The sequence below is a fragment of the Ovis aries genome, chromosome Y, assembly GCF_016772045.2.
Source record: "Ovis aries strain OAR_USU_Benz2616 breed Rambouillet chromosome Y, ARS-UI_Ramb_v3.0, whole genome shotgun sequence".
Lineage (NCBI taxonomy): Eukaryota > Metazoa > Chordata > Mammalia > Artiodactyla > Bovidae > Ovis > Ovis aries.
The window spans coordinates 4711658-4732865 of NC_082741.1; the positions used below are offsets into that span (position 1 = coordinate 4711658).

The 21208-nt window shown below is 47.8% G+C and overlaps 1 protein-coding gene across 4 annotated transcripts in view; it reads left to right on the plus strand.

Annotated features, from left to right (window-relative positions):
* The window catches only part of LOC101118590 (steroid sulfatase), a 227089-nt gene that overhangs the window by 49667 nt on the left and 156214 nt on the right, over positions 1–21208 (plus strand). For all 4 annotated transcript variants that reach the window (XM_060408630.1, XM_027963559.3, XM_042242173.2 and 1 more), the window contains exons 2-4: positions 219–348; positions 19123–19263; positions 21005–21126. In XM_060408630.1, the coding sequence (XP_060264613.1) occupies positions 19127–19263; positions 21005–21126 (259 nt within the window). In that variant the 5' untranslated portion in view covers positions 219–348; positions 19123–19126. The remainder of the gene's footprint in view (positions 1–218; positions 349–19122; positions 19264–21004; positions 21127–21208) is intronic.

The following is a 21208-nucleotide window of genomic DNA, read 5'->3' on the forward strand; positions in this document are numbered from 1 at the left end:
TGAGGCAACTGCTTTAGACTGTGTAAATCACGGGGGGCTTCCCTGAGGAGGTGGCCCCTCAGCTGACTCCTGTGGATGAGTAGGAGTTGGGCAGAGCGTGAAAAGAAGCAACAGGCAGCAGGAGGCTACCCTGAGGCCAGAAAGAGCGCGTTTCGTGAAATTGTTTCAGAATGTGATGACTCAGTATCTGATTCTTCTCCTTTTGGATGGCTTCACAGGATAAGCACAGTGCACCCCGCTTCTGTCTGCTGAGAGAGGCACTCCACGTCTCCCTCCTTGCACATGGTGGTCTCGGGAAGGTAACATCCGGAGGACAAGCACCCAAGACCATCTGAAACTGTTGTCAGTGTAAGTACAAGCTGTGCGTGTAGGGATGTTTTCAGTCTGAAAATGTCATCCCCTTTTCACACTGTGCTCCGGCTGTGTTGTCTGAGTCACATGGGTATTTTGGGCCCTTTATGGTGGTGTTTCGTGGGACTTCCCTGGTGGTTCCCTGGTTAAGGATCCACACTTCTGCTCCACGGGACACAGGTTCGATCCCTGGTCGGGGAACTAGGATCCTGCATGGCACGTGCGATGCCCCAGCTCCCAAATATTTAAAGTTAAAGTAAAAAATAATAATACGGGTCTTCCCAGGTTGCTAATGGTAAAGAATCTGCCTACCAATGCAGGCAACGTGGGTTGGATCTCTGGGTCGGGAAGATTCCCCGGAGGAGGAAATGGCAACCCACTCCATTATTCTCGCCTGGAGAATCCCATGAGACAGAGGAGCCTGGTGGGTTACAGTCTGTGGGGTTGCAGAGTCAGACCTGGCTCAGCGCCTGAACCCTGGGCTTAGTTGCCCTGAGGCATGTGGAATCTTCCCAGATGAGGAATCGAACCTGCATACCCTGCCTTGGCAGGTGGGTTCTTGACCACTCGACCTCCAGGAAAGTCTCAAAGGCTGCATCTTCCTGATGCTCTGATATTGTGATATGAGGGTGGTGCTAGGGAGCATTTACTGACCCCCATAGCAACAGACCCAGGCAACGGGCACGGAGATGCTGTCAGAGAAGATACGGGTCACAGTGGTACCCGAAGGCTCCCAGAGATGGAACCACGCAGAGTCAAGGCTTTGACTGCCAGCCCCCTCCCCCGTCCCCCGCTGGCCTCCTGGTCTCGGAGACTGGACTTACCTTCCTGGGCCCAGGGTTTCCTCTATACAGTGGAAGTGCAGAGGGCGGTTATGAACTGTAAAGGATGTGCTTTGTTTTGGAGAAGTAGGGTCAATACCTGGATGGTCCTGCCAGCCGAGATGGTGGGTTGCAGACAGATGCAGGCGTGCATGTTAAGGCTCTTCAGTCGTGTCTGACTCTGTTCGACCCCGTGGACTGTAGCCTGCCAGGCTCCTCTGTGCGTGGGAGCCTCCAGGCAAGAATACTGGGGTGGGTTGCCACGCCCTCCTCCTCCAGGGCATCTTCCCGACCCAGGGATCGAACCCGCGTCTCTTGTGTCTCCTGTATTGGCAGCCGGGTTCTTTCCCACTAGGGCCCTCTGGGAAGCCCGCAGACAGATGTAACTGTCCTCCAAATGCAGCTTGGGACTCTGAGGTTACTGATGGCAAGCCCTTCTCCCTGAAGGCGATTCTGCCTTCCAGAGGGAATTTGGCAACATCTGGGGGATATATTTGAAGAACTGATGCTTTTGAACTGTGGTGTTGGAGAAGACTCTTGAGAGTCCCTTGGACTGCAAGGAGATCCAACCAGTCCATCCTAAGGGAGATCAGTCCTGAGTGTTCATTGGAAGGACTGATGTTGAAGCTGAAACCCCAATGCACTGGCCAACTGATGCAAAAAGCTGACTCATTGAAAAAGACCCTGATGCTGGAAAAAATTGGAGGCAGGAGGAGAAGGGGACAACAGAGGATGAGGTGGTTGGATGGCATCACAGAGTCGATGGACATGAGTTTGGGTGAACTCCGGGAGATGGTGATGGACAGGGAGGCCTGGCGTGCTGCAGTCTATGGGGTCACAAAGAGTCAGACACGACTGAGTGACCGAACTGAACTGAACTGGAGGGTATTTTGGGTTTCCTAAGTGTGGAGGGGCTCAGCTCCTGGAGTCAGTGTGATAGAAGCAGAAATGTCGGTCACCTTTCTGGAAATGCACAGACAGCCCACAGTCACTCGTTCCCCAGCCTCCACTGTCAGGACCGTCAAGTGGAGAAACCCCCGTCAGTGCAGCAGGAGACTAAATCTTTTTTCTTCCTGGAAGAGTCACTGGTATTTTACTTTGAGGGATTAGAATTAGAATCCAAATTAAAGAGTAGAAAAAGACAATGATCTTTTAGGAATTTTTTTTTTTTTGTATTAAATTTAAATCCCTGAGGCAGAGGTTTTCTGGTTGTAGAGGAAACATCCCCAGAGGCTTCTAGTCTGGGCTTGCATTACTTCTTAATGCTGAGCGGCTTAACAGATTCATTTTCTATTGTGATTTCTGTAATTTGTTCTTTGAAAGGATCTTGGGTTCCTTTCTCTTTTGAGAAACCAACTTTTGGGGGATTTTTTAAGGGATACTTTATTTTCTCAATGTGTTGTTAATGTGGGAGCCGGCTTTGATTTCCAACCCAGCTTTCAAAGCCTTAAGCACCTGCTAAGTAAGAGTTTTATTTTTATTCCTCTGGAAAACAGCAGTATGATTTGCAAGGGAATGCTTTGAGAAATTTTTTTTTGTTATTATTGTTTTAGTCTGGAAGGAGATTGACATTCTTTGGACCCAGCTAGCAGAGCTTGGGGAAAAAAAATTTCACAAATTTGGTAGCTAATTAAAAATGTGCAGCTGAAAAAAGACTCATGATTAATTCATGATAAGTTAATATGACAATGCATTATCCTTTTTGAATGTTCTGATGCAAAGTGAGAATCTTTCAGTGGGGATTAAAATACCTCTTCCTAAACACCTAATAACAATATCCATTATATCTTACCAACATAAAGGCATCCTTGAGGGGGATTTTCTTTGGCCTTGCCGCAGGGTATGTGGGATCTTAGATCCTCGACCTGAGATGGAACCCGCATGCCCTGCAAGGGAAGCAAGGAGTCTTAAAAATTGGACCCTCCCCTCCCAGGGAAGTCCCCTCACGAGGTGTTTCAATGTACTTCGAAATCCAGCGTTTGGGGTTCTTATATATAAAAACGTCCCTTTCCTTTAAGTGGATGAAGACTTTGATAATAATCAAGGAAATGCTTTGATCTTGTCTCTCCTCTTTCTAATTTATTTCCATCCCCAAAACGATTTATTAGAGACATTAGAGTTTTCTTACGAACTAAAAAAAAAGGAAAAAAATCTTCTTTTAATGCGATGTCAGTTTATTTGACCCGACCTGTCTGTTGCTTACTCTGCCTGACTATCTGGTGGGATAGTCAAGTCGTTTTTCCCTTTTTTCTCTTTAATCCTTTGATGATGATGAAAAGGTTCCTCAAGTGGACTGTAAATCCTTAATGAGGATATTTGACGGCAGCAAATACCCATGATCATAGGCACATTTGGGTGTCAAGATAATCCCAACCGAAAAAAAAAAATTACAGTGCCTGTATTGTGCATCTCAGAAAGAATGATGGAGAAGGTCCGTTAAGAGGGACAGTGGAACATAAAACCGAGCAATCTGGAGGCTGTCCTCTTAACCAGGACACCCCAAGAGTGGGACACTTTGTTATTGCAGCCCTCTTTTTTATTTTAACTTATTTATTTTAGTTGGAGGCTAATGACTTTACAATATTGTAGTGGTTTTTGCCATACTTGACGTGAATCCGCCACGGGTGTACATGTGTTCCCCATCCTGAACCCCCTCCCTCCCACCTCCCTCCCCATCCCATCCCTCTGGGTCAGCCAAGTGCACCGACCCTGAGCACCCTGTCTCATGCGTCGAACCTGGACTGGTGATGTTTCACAAAGGATAATATGTATGTTTCAATGCCATTCTCTCAAATCATCCCACCCTCGCCTTCTCCCACAGAGTCCAAAAGACTCTGTCTCTTTTGCTGTCTCGAATATAGGGTCATCGTTACCATCTTTCTAAATTCCATATATATGCATTAGTGAACTGTGGAAAATTCTGAGAGATGGGAATACCAGACCACCTGACCTGCCTCTTGAGAAACCTGTATGCAGGCCAGGAAGCAACAGTTAGAACTGGACAAGGTACAGACTGGTTCCAAATAGGAAAAGGAGTATGTCAAGGCTGTATATTGTCACCCTGCTTATTTAACTCATACACAGAGTACATCATGAGAAACGCTGGACTGGAAGAAGCACAAGCTGGAATCAAGATTGCTGGGAGAAATATCAATAATCTCAGATATGCAAATGACACCACCCTTATGGCAGAAAGTGAAGAGGAACTAAAAAGCCTCTTGATGAAAGTGAAAGAGGAGAGCGGAAAAGTTGGCTTAAAGCTCAACATTCAGAAAACGAAGATCATGGCATCTGGTCCCATCACTTTATGGGAAATAGATGGGGAAACAGTGGAAACAGTGTCAGACTTTATTTTTGGGGGCTCCAAAATTACTACAAATGGTGACTGCAGCCATGAAATTCAAAGACGCTTACTCCTTGGAAGGAAAGTTATGACCAACCTAGATAGCATATTCAAAAGCAGAGACATTACTTTGACGACTAAGGTCCATCTAGTCAAGGCTAGATTTTCCAGTAGTCATGTATGGATGTGAGAGTTGGACTGTGAAGAAGGCTAAGCACCAAAGAATTGATGCTTTTGAGCTGTGGTGTTGGAGAAGACTCTTGAGAGTCCCTTGGACTGCAAGGAAATCCAACCAGTCCATTCTGAAGGAGATCAGCCCTGGGATTTCTTTGGAAGGAATGATGCTGAAGCTGAAACTCCAGTACTTTGGCCACCTCATGCGAAGAGTTGACTCATTGGAAAAGACTTTGATGCTGGGAGGGATTGGGGGCAGGAGGAGAAGGGGACGACCGAGGATGAGATGGCTGGATGGTATCACTGACTCGATGGATGTGAGTCTGAGTGAACTCTGGGAGTTGGTGATGGACAGGAGGGCCTGGTGTGCTGCGATTCATGGGGTCGCAAAGAGTCAGACACGTCTGAGCGACTGAACTGAACTGAACTGATACTGTATTGGTGTTTTCCTTTCTGGCTTACTTCACTCTGTATAATAGGCTCGTTTCATCCACCTCATTAGAACTGATTCAAATGCGTCCTTTTTAACGGCTGAGTAATATTCCACTGTGTATATGTACCACAGCTTTCTTATCCGTTCATCTGCTGATGGACATCTAGGTTGCTTCCATGTCCTGTCTCCATATCCGGGCCCTGAGCAACCGGTATAGGGCTTCCCTGGTGGCTCAGAGGTAAAGAACCCACGTGCCCATTCTGGAGACGTGGGTTGGATCCCCAGTCCGAGAAGATCCTGTGTGGCTCGGAGCAACAAAGCCCTGTGCTCCACAGCTACTGAGTGTCTGCTCTGGAGCCCGCGTGCCGTGGCTACTGAAGCCGGGATGCCCTAGAGCCGAGGTCCGTAACGAGAGAAGCTGCTGCAATGAAAAGACTGTGCCTTTTCACTAAGCACGTGCTGCCTGCAATGAAAAGGCTGTGCTCAGTCGCTCAGTCATGTCTGACTCTCTGCGACCCCGTGGACTGTAGCCCGCCAGGCTCCTCTGTCCATGCGGATTCTCCAGGCAAGAACACTGCAGTGGGTTCCCATGCCCTCCTCCAGGAGATCGTCCCAACCCAGGGATCGAACCCAGATCTCTCGCATTGCAAATGGATACTTCACCAACTGAGCCACCAGGGAAGCCCAGTGAGAAGCCTGCACCCTAAATATAGAGAGTAGCCCCCGCTCACCACAAGTAGAGAAAGCCCTCCAACGAAGACCCAGCACGGCCAAAAATAAAGAAATAATTAAAAAAAAAATTCGTTAAAAAAAATGGTGTAATATCTCTGCCAAAAAGGTTCAACCTGAATCTGCTCAGAACTAAGCAGGCTAACCCAGAACGTACTACATCGTCTAAGACAACTGATGTAAATTCTTCCCCCCGAAAGTCAATGTCACAAAAAAACCCCAAGAAAGGTCAAGGGTGGCGGGACCGTTCCAGATCTCAGAAGGACCCGGAAGCATAATGATACCTGAGTCTCAGACGGCTCCCAGACTGGTAAAAAAAAAGAGCCAAGTGGTACATGTACTTGGGGACTGTGTAGGTTTGTTGATGGAATCAGTGCTACTCGGAACAGTTTTTATCATATTGTGGTGGGGGAGAAGCTATCCTTAGTTTAATAAGACAACTGTCCCCAAGCTTTTTGGCGCCAGGAACTGGTTTCGTGGAAGATAGTTTTCTTCCACGGACACAGGGTAATGGATGGTTTGGGGACGAATCAAGGGCATTACATTTATTGGACACTTTATTTCCGTTATTATTACATCGTGATAACTAATGCAATAATGATCCAACTCGGCATAATGGAGAATCTATGGGAACCCTGAGCCTGTTTTCCTGCAGGTCCCGTCTGGGGGTGATGAAACACAATCACATCCAAAGCGTGCTGTGCTCCTTTGAGAATCTAAGGCACTCTGGCGTTAATGTGAACAGTGGGGAGCGGCTGTGAATACAGGTGAAGCTTGGCATGCTCACCTGCCACTCACCTCCTGCTCTGAGGTCTGCTTCCTAACTGGTCACAGAGCACGACAGCTCCATGGCTTGGGGTTGGGGACCTCTGCTCTAGGAGACCCAGATCAAAATACTTAGGGGGCGAAGTGCCGCTGTGTATGCAGCTCACTCTGAAGCATCATGGCACGCAAATATGAGTGCACCCCTTTAAAGTGAAAGTCGCTCAGTCGTTTCCGACTCTGCGACCCCATGGACTGAATTCTTCAGGCCAGAATACTGGAGTGGGTAGCCTTTCCCTTCTCTTGGGGATCTTCCCAACCCAGGGATCGAAACCAGGTCTCCTGCATTGCAGGTGGATTCTTTACCAGCTGAGCCACAAGGGAAGAATACTGGAGTGGGTAGCCTGTCCCTTCTCCAGGGGATCTTCCCAACGCATGAATTGAACTGGGGTCTCCTGCATTGCAGCTGGATTCTTTACCAGCTGAACCACCAGGGAAGCCCTATCCTTTTAACATCTTGTGATGCAGAAAAAACTGTATGACGTATGCATGTGGTCAGTCCCTCAGTCAGGTCTGACTCTGGGACCCCGTGGACTGTAGCCTGCCAGGCTTCCCTGTCCGTGGGCTTTTGCAGGCAAGAATACAGGAGTGGGTTGCCATTTCCCGCTGTGTATGACGAATGCACAGTTGCGTCTGTATGCATGCATGTACGTGTACACATGGACACAGAAAGCAAGCAACCAAATGTGGCAACACTGAAACGCAGCCACCCTACGTGAAGGACTCTACCTGTGTTTGTTTTCAACTGTTTTGCAGAGTTGAAAAAGAATGTGTTAAAGGATTTTTTGGGGGGAAATGCATATGAAGTTTTATTTTGCTGCTCCTGTTTGAACAGGTGGTTTTGCTCCACTGATTTTTTTGGTTTTTAAAATTGTACAGAGGACCAATCATAAGAGGTCGATGTTGTGTATCCTCCTTCCCCTGACTCTGGGGAGCCTGTGCTGGCCATGCTGTTCTGCTTCTCTTTCAGGCCATCGGTCTGCAGCGTGGTGGTGGGTGGTCCTTGGCGAAACCAGATCCCTGTGGCTCTAAAGATGATGAAGACAGTCAAACATAAACACTACCTCCTGATTTCTCCACCTGTTTGTCGTTTAAGCCATGAGGCTGACTCCCGCTCAGTTATTTACACAGAGACAAGTGAACTCTTGTCTGTGGCCTCCCCTGCGTCGTAGCTGAGATTTCTTTAGTGGCATGACTGTCAAGCCACAGGGATTATCTTGGAAGAAATTGCATTTAGACACAAAACTCTCATGTCAGCTGTTTGCACAGGGGGCCCAAGTATTGGAGCTTCACCTTCAGCATCACTCCTTCCAACAGTTGACTCATTGGAAGAGACCCTGATGCTGGGAAAGACTGAAGGCGGAGGAGAAGGGGGCGACAGAGGATGAGATGGTTGGATGGCATCACTGACTCGATAGACATGAGTTTGAGCAAGCTCCAGGAGTTGGTGATGGACGGGGAGGCCTGGTGTGCTGCAGTCCACGGGGTCGCAAAGAGTTGGACATGACTTGGTGGCTACACAAAAACAGCAACAGCACTCTAATGTAAAAAAAGAAAAACTCCCACAGCCCCTGGGTCACCTTCTTAGCTGCCGCCTGTCTCTCCATCTGGACCAGTCACGCCTGGGGCTGAGCTGGCTTCATTTCATGGGTTTGGCCTCCAGTGACCTGTCTACATCCTTCACTATCTTCCCCAGCACCCTGGCAGGGGAGCTTTCTCAAGACCCAGCTCTGGTCCTACCCCTGGCCCTGTTTGTTGTTCGGTTGCTCAGTCGTGCCCGACTGTTTGCGACCCCGTGGACTGCAGCACGCCGGGCCTCCCTGTCCTTAACTGTCCCTGTTAGAGCTCTCCAAATGCCTTTCCCTCAGAAGGCAGGCGGAATTCCAGAACCATGGCTGGAACAGTCTCTATGATCCGACTCCCAGCACCCTCCGTGTTCCTCAGGCCTGTTTCTCCCCCCCATATATTTTGTTACTGTTTATTTGAATTGATGGATAATTGCTTTGCAGTATTGGTTTGACTTCTGCCATACATCAACGTGAGTTAGCCATAAATGTACATAAGTCATGGCTTCCTGGATAGCTCGGTTGATAAAGAAGCTACCTGCCATGCAGGAGATCCCGGTTCAATTCCTGGGTCAGGAAGGTCCCCTGGAGAAGGGGCAGGCTACCCACTCCAGTGTTTTGGGGCTTCCCTTGTAGCTCAGTTCATAAAGAATCCGGCCGCAAGGCAGGAGACACTGGTTCGATTCCTGGGTCAGGAAGATCCCCAGGAGAAGGGATAGGCTACCCACTGCAGTATTCTTGGGCTTCCCTTGTAGTTCAGCTGATAAAGAGTCCGCCTGCAGTGCGGGAGACTTGGGTTCGATCCCTGGGTTGGGCAGATCCCCTGGAGAAGGGAAAGGCTACCCACTCCAGTATTTTGGCCTGGAGATTTCCACGGACTGTATAGTCCATGGGGGTGCTCCCTCTTGAACTTCCCTCCAACCTCCCACCCTTACCCCACCCATGCAGGCTATCACAGAGCTCCAGTTGGAGTTCCCCATCAGGCCCTTCTAGCATGTGGGTCACCCTTGCTTTCTTCTTATCTTATGAAATCCCCCCTACCAGCCATGTTCTTATCCTCCTGTGGGCACCAGCCAGCTTTTCCTTGCCCCGGGCCTCGGGCCAGTAATGCCCACACCACGGTCCACGCACGCTGGTCCCACTGACAGTTTCATATCAACGTCGATGTATTCCTTGTCCAGTGTTGATTTAAATCCCGTGTGTTTTTGCAAATGCTTTGCAAGCTCTATATGGGGCTTCCCTGGTGGCTCAGATGGTAAACCATCTACCCGGAAAGTGGGAGACCCAGGTTCTATCCCTGGGTTGGGAGGATCCCCTGGAGAAGGGAACGGCTACTCACTCCAGTATTCTCGCCTGGAGAATCCCATGGACAGAGGAGCCTGGTGGGCTACAGTCCATGGGGTCAGAAAGGGTCAGACACGACTGAATGACACTTTCACTTTCACTTTGCAAGCTCTATAAGCAGAGGAGGGCTTCCCTGGTGGCTCAGCTGATAGAGAATCCTCCTGCAATGTGGGAGACCTGGGTTCAGTCTCTGGGTTGGGAAGGTCCCCCGGAGAAGGAAACGGCTACCCACTCCAGTATTCCTGGGCTTCCCTGGTGGCTCAGCTGATAAAGAGCTCACCTGCAATGTGGGAGACCTGGGTTCAATCCCTGGATTGGGAAGGTCCCCTGGAGAAGGGAACGGCTACTCACTCCAGTATTCTGGCCTGGAGAATCCCATAGACTGTATAGTCTATGGAGTCGCAAAAGAGTCAGACGCAACTAAAACCACCACTGTAAGCATAGGAAACATACGCTGCTCACTCATGGGGTTCCAGCAATGCAGGGTGCCTTGTAGATGTTTAGTAAGTAATTATTGAATTATTGTTGAAACCCTTGCTCTGAGTCCCAGCTTTAAGACCTTACCCTGGAACTTCCCTGGTGGTCTGTTGACTAAGACTCCATGCTTCCGATGCAGAGGTCTCGAGTTCAATCCCTGGTCAAGGAACTAAGACCCTACATGCCACAACTAAAGATAACACATGCTACAGTGAAGATCTGGTGCAGTCAAAGAAATAAAGTTGGTTTTTTTAGACAAATACATAGATGGAAAAAAAAAAAAGGTCCCTCTGCTGTATCAAGTGAGAGACAGTGAAATCGCTCAGGTGTGTCCAACTCTTTGCGACCCCATGGAGTATAGCCTACCAGGCTCATCTGTCCATGAGATTTTTCTAGGCAAGAATACTGGATTGGGTTGCCATTCCCGTCTCCACTATATCAATCCTGCCATTAAATGATATTCTTTGGATTTTAATCAACGAAGACGGTTACATTGTTTAAAAAAAAAAAAAAAGTTTCCTTCCTGATTGATTTGGCCTCAAACTTACATACTGTAAGCAATGATCTTCACCTCTGATCTGGGATTTCTCAACCTTCCTGTCGGCCAGATATGATGAAACTCCATACCTGGTAAACATTACCTCCTACTTGGCTACCTGGGATTCCAGGGAGGAACAGAGCCACCTGGCACAAGCAAGTGCTTTTTTTGTGCCTTTTTCACTGAGTGTATTAGTTGTTTCACTGACAGTCACTGAGGTGCAGCTCTTGCAGTTCCAGTGTTTATACGGCATCACATGTGTTCTGCTTATTTTTTTTTCCCATATGAAGTGCATGTTAAAATCTGCATTTCAGAGGTGAATTGTATGGTAAGATAGTTTATGATACTGTTTCAGGTTTCAAATGTCCTATTTGAAATCAGAAAATAATGTATACAACAGCCTGTCATTTTTTCCTTTTCTCTATAAAAGTTTGGAAGGCCTTGATAGCAATAAAATGTCTGTAGTTAGATTTTTATAATTTGAGGAGTGCGGTGTTCAGGTTTTAGAATTATATAATCTATTGCCAATGAGCAGTTGATATAATACTATTTTAACCTATACCGCTGCATTACTACGTATCAGCTTTAACACCATCTCTATATTGCTTTTCGCCACAGTGCTTTGTTTCTCTATTTTTATTAAAATCCCCTCTGGATTTGAAAGCATAATGGAAATTTACCAATTCATTTTATGTTTCCCTAATCCCCTGCTTTCATAACGTAAAACATGTGTTGTTTCTTAGAATTTGAAATTTTTATTAACTATACATTAGTCTCTAGTTCTTTTTTTTTTTTTGCAGTTTGTTTCCATAGCCTGACGGGTTTTGCCGAGTGCATTTAATTGTGTGATATTTCATATCAGGTGGATGGGGAGCCCATTGATTCTAGTTATCTTTCAAGTTTATTTATCGCTAAAGTCTGATATTCGGGGTGAGTTGATCAAATGCATAAGCTAACATACATTTACAATCACGAGTAGGTGCCATTTCATGGACACGGGGAGGAGAGGGTGGGGTGACCTGAAAGAGTGACCCTGACGTATATACGTGACCGTGTGTGAAATAGACAGCTAGTGGGAAGCCTCTGTATACCACTGGGAGCTCAGCTCGCTGCTCTGTGACGACCTCGCGGGGTGGATGGGAGGGGGGCAAGAGGGAAGGGACATATGTATACATATGGCTGATTCACTTCACTGTAGGCAGAAACTAACATAGCATTGTAAATAAAATAAAATGTGGAGAGCCTGGACTTTCTTTTGGCTTTCAAACTTGCCCCCCCCCCCCCCCAGTTTACCATTTATGGAATAGCTTCTTTTTAAAGATCCCTCTGTGGGTTTAATGCCTCTGACTTCACGTTGCTCTAGAACAGCAGGTGTGTTACGGTGGAGGCTGTGCACGGTTTAGCCTTCCTTCTTTGCTTTCTGTTTGTTTAGCTACGTGCTTAAGTCGCTTCAGTCATGTCCGACTCTTTGCAACCCTGTGGACTGGAGCCCCTCAGGCTCCTCCATCAAAGGGATTTTCTAGGCAAGAAGCCTGGAGTGGGTTGCCCTTTCCTCCTCGAGGGCATCTTTCCCCCCAGGCACTGGGTCTTAGCTGAAATATGCAGGACCATTACTTGCCTCATGTGGGCTCTAGTTCCCAGGCCAGGGGTCGAACCAGGGTCCCCCTGCATCGGGAGCACAGAGTCTTAGCCATTGAACCACCAGGGAAGTTCCCGGTTACAAGTCTCGCTTCTAACTTTACATTTGCTGAGTCATGTGACGTTGCTGATGGCCCATCTTTTAAAAAATTTTTATTTATTTTGAAATTAAAAGATGCTTGCTCCTTGGAAGGAACGCTATGATCAACCTAGACAGCATCTTAAAAAGCAGAAACATTACTTTGCCCACAAAGGTCTGTCTAGTCAAAGCTATGGTTTTTCCTGTGGTCATGTATGGATGTGAGAGTTGGACTATAAAGAAAGCTGAGCACAGAAGGATTGATGCTTTGGAACTGTGGTGTTGGAGAAGACTCTTGAGAGGCCCTTGGACTGCAAGGAGATCCAACCAGTCCATCCTAAAGGAAATCAGTTCATTGGAAGGACTGATGCTGAAGCTGAAACTCCAGTACTTTGGCCACCTGATGGGAAGAACTGACTCATTGGAAAAGACCCTGATGCTGGGAAAGATTGAAGGTGGGAGGAGAAGGGGACGACAGAGGACGAGATGGTCGGATGGCATCACCGACTTGATGGACATGAGTTTGAGTAGGCTCCGGGAGTTGATGGACAGGGAGGCCTGGCGTGCTGCAGTTCATGGGGTTACAAACAGTCGGACATGACTGAGCGGCTGAACTGAACTGATTTTGGTTTTGGCTGCATCGAGTCGTCTCTGCCATGTGTGGGCTTTCTCTAGTTTTGGTGAGCAGGGTCTACTCTGCCTTGTGCTGCGTGGGCTTCTCATCGTCCTGGCATCTCCTGGGGCTGAGCATCGGCTCTAGGGCGTGTTGGCTACGGTAGTGGTGGCACACAGGCTTAGTTGCTCCGAGTCAAGAGGGATCCTCCCAGACCAAGGACTGAGCCTGTATCTCCTGCCCGGGCAGTCAGATTCCTTACCGCTGAGCTACCCAGGAAGCCCCTGGACAGCAGAGTCTTAACTGCTGGAGCACCAAGGAAGTACTGGTCCATCATTTGAATAAAAATGGCTATTGCAAATATTTCATCCTAATACGGTGATTAAAGCATCTTGTCCCATTGTTCGGTCATTCAAGCTTTTCTTTTCCCCTGCAAGGAAGCGCAGAATCCAGGAGCACTAAAGAAAAGGCAAGGGTGTTCCTCTGTTGAGTACAATATCAATTCTAAGTTGAAGAACTAGCCAGAGTTAGGCTGAAAAATGTTGTGAATGTACTTATTATCTGATCTACGACGCAGACGTATTGAGTTATCAGAGAGGATAATTCATCGGTGTGGCTTTGGCAAGCGAATTCATATTCTTTTCCTGTAATCCATTTTCATAGCTTAACATTTTTATTAAAAATGACACCTGTTCCCTCACGAAAAGGAGGCACATTTTTAAGAGCTGCTGATTGATTTTTTCTGCATTATTCAGGAGTTGTGTTTTTATTCAGAAAAATAACAGCTACCACACTGCTCTCAAATCACCTCTGCAGATATATGTGGTTTCTCTTGGTGGGGTCCTCAAACATTTCCATGGGATGAGCAAACTCCGGCAGCAGCGGCAAGCGGAGGACTGGAGAAGACCACCTGAGTGCCTGCTAAGTCACTGAAGTCGTGTCTGACTCTTTGCAACCCCTTGGACTATAGCCCACCAGGCTCCTCTGTCCATGGGATTCTTTAGGCAAGAATATTGGAGTGGGTTGCCATTTCCTCCTCCAGGGGATCTTCGAGACCCAGGGAGTGAACCCAGATCTCCCACATTGCAGGCAGATTCTTTACCTTTTGCACCAGGGAAGGCTGTGCAGACCTCCGAACACACAGGATTGTTTGCTGGAGGATCCCGGTGTCTAGTTGTGGATGTCAGGCCAGCTCACAGTTCCCACATGCCTCGAGGAGGATTCTGTGCAGACTTACAATCAAGGATGTGGTCATTCCATCACTTTGGACAAGTTTAACCTGGTTAAGTTTGGTTGGGCTTTCCGGATGCCTCAGTGGTAAAGAACCTGCCTGCAGTGGAGGAGACGTGGGTTCGATCCCTGCGTCAGGAAGATCCCCTGGAGGAGGAAATGGCAACCCACTCCAAGATTCTTGCCTGGAGAATCCCATGGACAGAAGAGCCTGGCAGGCTACAGTCCATGGGTCGCAAAGAGCCGGACATGACTGAGCAAGTAAACAACAACAACTTTCTCTGGCTGGATTTTATACCTGGGAGGATATCCTGACTGTGGTTAGGCCATGCCTCTCAGCTGTACCACTATCTTAACTAACAAAGCATTTTTTTAAAGGCCTTTGCATTCTGCTTATAGTAAGTGTTCTCTGCACTTGCTTATAATCTTGAAAAGAGCATCAGTGATTGTGCGAGGGTTGGAGAGGGGGGCGCCCCCATCCTGCTTGGACTGATGGCTGGGCTAAGGATCATTTGTTTGAAATGGCTTCAATGTGGAGGGGTTCGCTGGCTTTGCTGGAGTGTGGGGTTGGGAGTGGCAGCTGGCCGTGCACTTAGCACACATCCTACTTGTTTGGATGCCATCTTTGGCTTGTGACCTACTCTGGTTGTTACAGCCATCAAGCTTGGCCCCAATCCTGGGCGTGCTCAGTCATGTCCAACTCTTTGCAGCCCCATGGCCTGTAGCCCGCCGGGGCTCCTCCATCCACTGGGATTCTCCAGGCAAGAATCCTGGAGTGGGTTACCATGCCCTCTCCAGGGGATCTTCCCGACCCAGGGATTGAACCTGGGTCTCCCACGTCTCCTGCATAGGCAGGTGGGTTCTTTACCGATGAGCCACCTGAGAAGCCCAGATGCTAATAGGTCAAATGATGTTCCTCTTTCTCATATCAAAACATGGCCTGAGCTGCATGGCTCTCACCCTTGTGGTGAAACCTTTAGGTGGTCCCCAGAGGCCTTCTGGTATTTCCAGCACAGAGGACAATATCAGGATGGAAAGAAGAATGTCACCGGCTGTCTCCTGGTGATCCAGTGATTAAGACTTCACCTTCCACTGCAAGCCGTGCAGATTCGATTCCTGGTCAAGGAGCATTTATCCCACGTGACTTTAAAAGTGCTCCAAATTAAAAAAAAAAAAAAAAACTCAGGAAAAAAAAAAAAAGAATGTCAAGCCTTTTCCAAATTCCTCCCTTTCTCTTCTGCTACAAAGCTTATGGTTCATATTATGTTGTTTTCTCCTCAAGCATTTTCATTCTCTCCAACTAACCTATAAGAGAAGGAAATGGCAACCCACTCCAGTGTTCTTGCCTGGAGAATCCCAGGGATGGGGGAGCCTGGTGGGCTGCCATCTATGGGATTGCACAGTGTTGGACACGACTGAAGCGACTTAGCAGCAGCAGCAGCCTATAAATGTTGGCCCAATCCTTCAGACTGAATGTTAGAAATCTAAGCGAATAAGCCCATTTGTATCTTATTTTTGTTTTTAATTAAGATTCCACCTATTTGTTGTTTTTAGGCTGCTCAGCCCTGTCCGACTCTTTGCGACCCCATGGATCGAAGCACACCAGGCTTCCCTGTCCATCACCAGCTCCCGGAGCTTGCTCAAACACATGTCCATTGAGTTGGTGATGCCATCCAACCATCTCATCCTCTGTGGTCCCCTTCTCCTCCCACCCTCAATCTTTCCCAGCATCAGGGTCTTTTCCAATGAGTCAGCTCTTCTCATCAGGTGGCCAAAGTATTGGAGCTTCAGCTTCACCATCAGTCCTTCCAGTGAATATTCAAGACCGATTTCCCTTAGGATGGACTGGTTGGATCTCCTTTCAGCCCAAGGGACTCTCAAGAGTCTTCTCCAACACCACAGCTCAAAAGCATCAATTCTTTGGCGATCAGCCTCCTTTATGGTCCAATTCTCACATCCATACATGACTACTGGAAAAACCACAGCTTTAAGAAGACCACATATTCAGATGGGATTTTTCCTGCCCTAATGTCAGACAGTATTTCTTCATGACTTTAAAAGAGGTCATCTGTGTAGATGACAGTTGATGAGATATCATTGATGATACATGGCTCAAATTAAACAAAATGGCATTGCTTCTAAACAAAGTACGGTTTGCAATGTAGGTTTTTCTTTGTTTCCAGTAAACCTTTTCTGCACAGATCTGAAACTTGTTGGTTGCCGTGGTAAAGTTTTCCATTAAGTCAGAGCAGTGTTAATTTTCTTATAATGAACAGATTTGATGTAATTACATCGCTAGTTATGAAAATGTTCTTGTATCTCTCTGCTGCAGAATAATTCTGTTTTAGAAATAGCTACGTTCTCAAAAAAATTTTTTGTTTTTCTTCTTTGCCAAACGAAGGTTGTTCAGAAAAATTATTTTTTCAGGGAGGAGCGTTTGCTCCTCCCTGTTTTCAGAAATGAATGTGCTATACTCTTACTGTTAATATTTTAGAGCACTTTTATTTCATTTTAAGTACTTTTATCAACTAAGTCCTTTAAGAGTTTGAAACATCTTTAGGAACACCTGTTCTACTCCATGTTTGTGGGTGAAAAATAAGTTCTTGTTATTATGATAATAGTTTTCATGCAGTGGGATTGAAAGTGACTAGTAAGATAAAATTTCAGACGTTTTTTTTTTTCTTAATTTAGTTTTAATTGGAGGATAATTGCTGTACAATATTGTGTTGGTTTCTACTGTACATCCACATGAATCAACTGTAGGAATACACACGTCCCCTCCGTTTTGAACCTCCCAGCCCACCCCGCCCCTCTAGGTGGTCAGAGAGCTCCCTGCATCAGTCGGCAAATCCCCCCGGCTGTCTGTTTTCCGTGTGATGATGTCTGTGTGTCAGCGCCATTGTCTCTGTTCCTCCCACCCTCTGCTTGCCCTTCACTGTGTCCACAAGTCTGTTCTCTGTGTCTGCATCTGCATTGTAGGTTCATCAACACCATCTTCCTCGTTCCTTATATATGCCTTAATATATGCTGTTTGTCTTTCTCCTTCCGACGTACTTTACTCTAACGGGCTCTAGGTTCATCCACCTCATGAGAACTGACTCAAACATGTCCCTTTTCATGGCTGAGTAGTATTCCATTGCATATATGGACCACAACTTCTTTATCCATTCATCTCTCGATGGGCATCTAGGTAGAACATTCTTCGTTTTTAAGGTGACCAAGTCGTCAAGATAGAGTGAGAGATGCTCAAAGTGAGGCGGACAGGCTTACAGAGTTGCTTCCGAGCTCTCGCTTGTATATTTTATCCAATATGTATACAGAAGTTAGAGACATAGTTCCTTTAAAGCTATGTTTTTATATATATGTATTTATTTGACGGTGCCAGGGTCTGAGCCGTGGCGTGTGGGGTCTTTTGTTGTGGGGTGCGATTAATTCACTCCTTCCTCTGTGCTTGCTGCCACGTCTTAGTACCCTTAGTTCTGATTGTTAAAGCGCAACATTCAGAAAACTAAGATCATGGCATCCAGTCCCATCATTTCCTGGAAAATAGATGGGGAAACAGTGGAAACAGTGTCAGACTTTATTTTTCTGGGCTCCATAATCACTGCAGATGGTGACTGCAGCCATGAAATTAAAAGACGCTTACTCCTTGGAAGGAAAGTTATGACCAACCTAGATAGCATATTCAAAAGCAGAGACATTACTCTGCCAACAAAGGTCCGTCTAGTCAAGGCTAAGGTTTTTCCAGTGATCATGTGTGGATGTGAGAGTTGGGCTATAAGGAAAGCTGAGTGCAGAAGAATTGATGATTTGGAACTGTGGTGTTGAGAAGACTCTTGAGAGTCCCTTGGCCTGCAAGGAGATCCAACCAGTCCATCCTAAAGGAGATCAGTCCTGGATGTTCATTGAAAGGACTGATGCTGAAGCTTAAACTCCAATACTTTGGCCACCTGATGCAAAGAACTGACTGATTGGAAAAGACCCTGTTGCTGGGAAAGATTGAAGGCAGGCGCAGAAGGGGACGACAAAGGACGAGATGGTTGGATGGCATCCCCGACGTGATGGACATGGGTTTGGGTGGACTCCAGGAGTTGGTGATGGACAGACAGGCCTGGCGTGCTGCAGTTCATGGGGTCGCAAATACTCGGACACGACTCAGCGACTGGAATGAACTGAACTGAACTGAGCACCCAGTGCTGCTCCAGGCAATGAACCTTGTCTTCCTTGAGCCTGGAAAGGTTTGCTACACTCCCACGCCTGCAGGTTTCCCTTTTGAAAGCTGCTGTACCTACAGGTGACAGTCGCGGCTAATTTTAGAAAGGGGTTGACATCGACAACTGGATTATCCTGAAACGCCTGTTTTTTTTGTTGTTGTTGCTTTTCTAGTGCAGAGTAGAGAACTTTTAGCTGCTGACAGAGCCTGCCTTAAAGAGATGATTGTTTTCATTTTTCAAGAGGAGATGACTGTGTTTTCATTTTTCCAGACAGAGCCTGTGTTTTGGTTTGAGGTAGAAAGGAAAGGTCAGCGCTGTGCAGGGAGAAAGAAATGTTTGTTGTAGAAACAAACACACAGGGCAGAGAGGATGCAGTTCTTTCTACGGTGATGTCTCAGGCTTCCCAGGTGGCTCCAACGCAGGAGACGTAAGAAACTGGGGTTCAGTCCGTGTGTCAGAGAAAATCCCCTGGAGGAGGGCATGGTAACCCTCTCCAGGATTCTTCCCTGCAGAATCCCACGGACAGAAGAGCCTTGTGGGCTGCAGTCCCTGGGGTCACAGAGAGTCAGACACGACTGAAGCGACTTAGCACGCACATGACGTCTGAGTTGCTTTGGATCCTGTACCATCCGGGGTGGGTGGGTGGACAGTACCCTTTCTTCCAGGGGGAGGGCGAGAAGGGAGGATCCCAGAGAAGAATGGTCCCTCCCGCCAGCATCCTTCGTGACTCTCTTGCCCTCGCCCTTTGCAGAGACATGATGACCCTTCTGCTTCTGCTGCTGTTCCTCTGCGAAGCCCAGAGCCGGGTGGCGTCAAAGCCCAACTTCGTCCTGCTGATGGCTGACGACTTTGGCATCGGGGACCCCGGTTGCTACGGCAACAAGACTCTCAGGTGCGGCGATGGGTCAGCACAGGGCCCCCTCCACAGGCTGGCCGCCCCGTGACAGGCGGCGGGCGTTCGTGGAACACAGACCACGCGGAGACGTGCAAAGCCCACCCTCCCCTCCAGCTGCACGCCATGTGTAAGGCTATGTGTAGACAGTGAAAACCAAGACTGCCCTCAATCCATGTAAACCATGGTGCTCCAAGATCACGAAAAGCAGGAGCTTCGTCTTCTTCACCCTTGTAGGGAATTCCCTTGCCATCCGGAAGAGTCGGACACAACTTAATGATGGAACAACAACAGTTCATATTAGATATGCTATTAGATGTGATATTCCTAAAGTTTATTAATGTAATAGGCAACTGGTCCCACTAAGGAGTCTTAATTTTTAAAATTGCAATCAAGTCTTTACAGTTTACCGTCTGCTAATTATCAAAAGAATGAAAAGGGCTATACAGTCATAGGTAAGAATTTATAATAATAAATTCATAATAATATCCTAAATCTATCTTGTTCTCCATATTAGCATCCAATTCTTTTTCTTTTAATTGAAGTACAATTGATCTACAATAATGTTTTAGTATATATATATATGCATATATATGCATATGTACACTGGAGAAGGCAATGGCACCCCACTCCAGTGCTCTTGCCTGGCAAACCCCATGGACGGAGGAGCCTGGTGGGCTGCAGTCCATGGGGTCGCTAAGAGTCGGACACGACTGAGCGACTTCCCTTTCACTTTTCACTTTCATGCATTGGAGAAGGAAATGGCAACCCACTCCAGCGTTCTTGCCTGGAGAATCCCAGGGATGGGGGAGCCTGGTGGGCTGCCGTCTATGGGGTTGCAGAGTCAGACACGACTGAAGTGACTTAGCAGCAGCAGCATATATATATATATACACGTGTGTGCTGTGTGCTAAGTTACTTCAACCATGTCGGAGTCTTTACTACCCCATGGATGTAACCCACCAGGTTCCTTTGTCCATGGGATTTCCCGGGCAAGAATACTGGAGTGGGTTGCCATTTCCTCCTCCAGGGGATCTTCCCGACCCAGGGATCGAACCCAGGTCTCCCGCCTTGCAGGCAGATTCTTTCCCGTCTGAGCCACCAGGCAGAGCCTGATGAGAACTCCTTCAGAGCATCTCTTTGGCTGTGGTTGGGAAGAGGAGAGTCAGGCTGCCCCCAGAGCTTTCCCGTTTGGGGGCACAGAGGTGACTGGGGTGGGGGGATACGTAGGCAACTGGCAGGGACAGGTGAGAAGGAGAGAGACCTTGAAACATCTCCATCCCCCTGGTCCCAGCAGCCCATTCTCAGGACTTGTCGTCTCCCTCCTAAACCAGAAGCTCAGAGCCCTGGGCGAGTGAGGTCCCCCAGAGAGGGCTGACCTTGATCGTGGAGCCCTCAGTGTGGTTTTATCCTTACTCAGAGCCATGGGGCTGCTTCAGTTCCCCTTCCTTCCCTTCTTCCCGCCATGTGTTGTGGCTCAGTCATTCAGTCGTGTCCGACTCTCTGTGACCCCACAGACCGCAGCACGCCAGGCTTCCCTGTCCATCACTGTATCCCAGAATTGGCTCAAACTGATGCCCATCGAGTCAGTGATGCCATCCAACCATCTCATCCTCTGTCATCCCCTTCCCACCAAGACACACGGCTCTGTTTCCCTGGGTTACTGAGAAGCGACTCACTGTGCAAAGCCCCCAAAGAAGCTTTCTTAAGATCATGATGAATGACCGAGTCTCTGTTCCAGGACTCCCAATATCGACCGCCTGGCCAGAGGGGGCGCGAAGCTCACACAGCACCTGGCAGCGTCGCCCCTCTGCACGCCCAGCAGGGCAGCCTTCATGACCGGCCGGTACCCTGTCCGCTCAGGTAACGCCCCTGCCCCCGCCCCCGCCCGCCCCTGCCGGCTCCTGCTCCGCGGTACTCATCCTCTTCCCAGTCCTAATGGTCC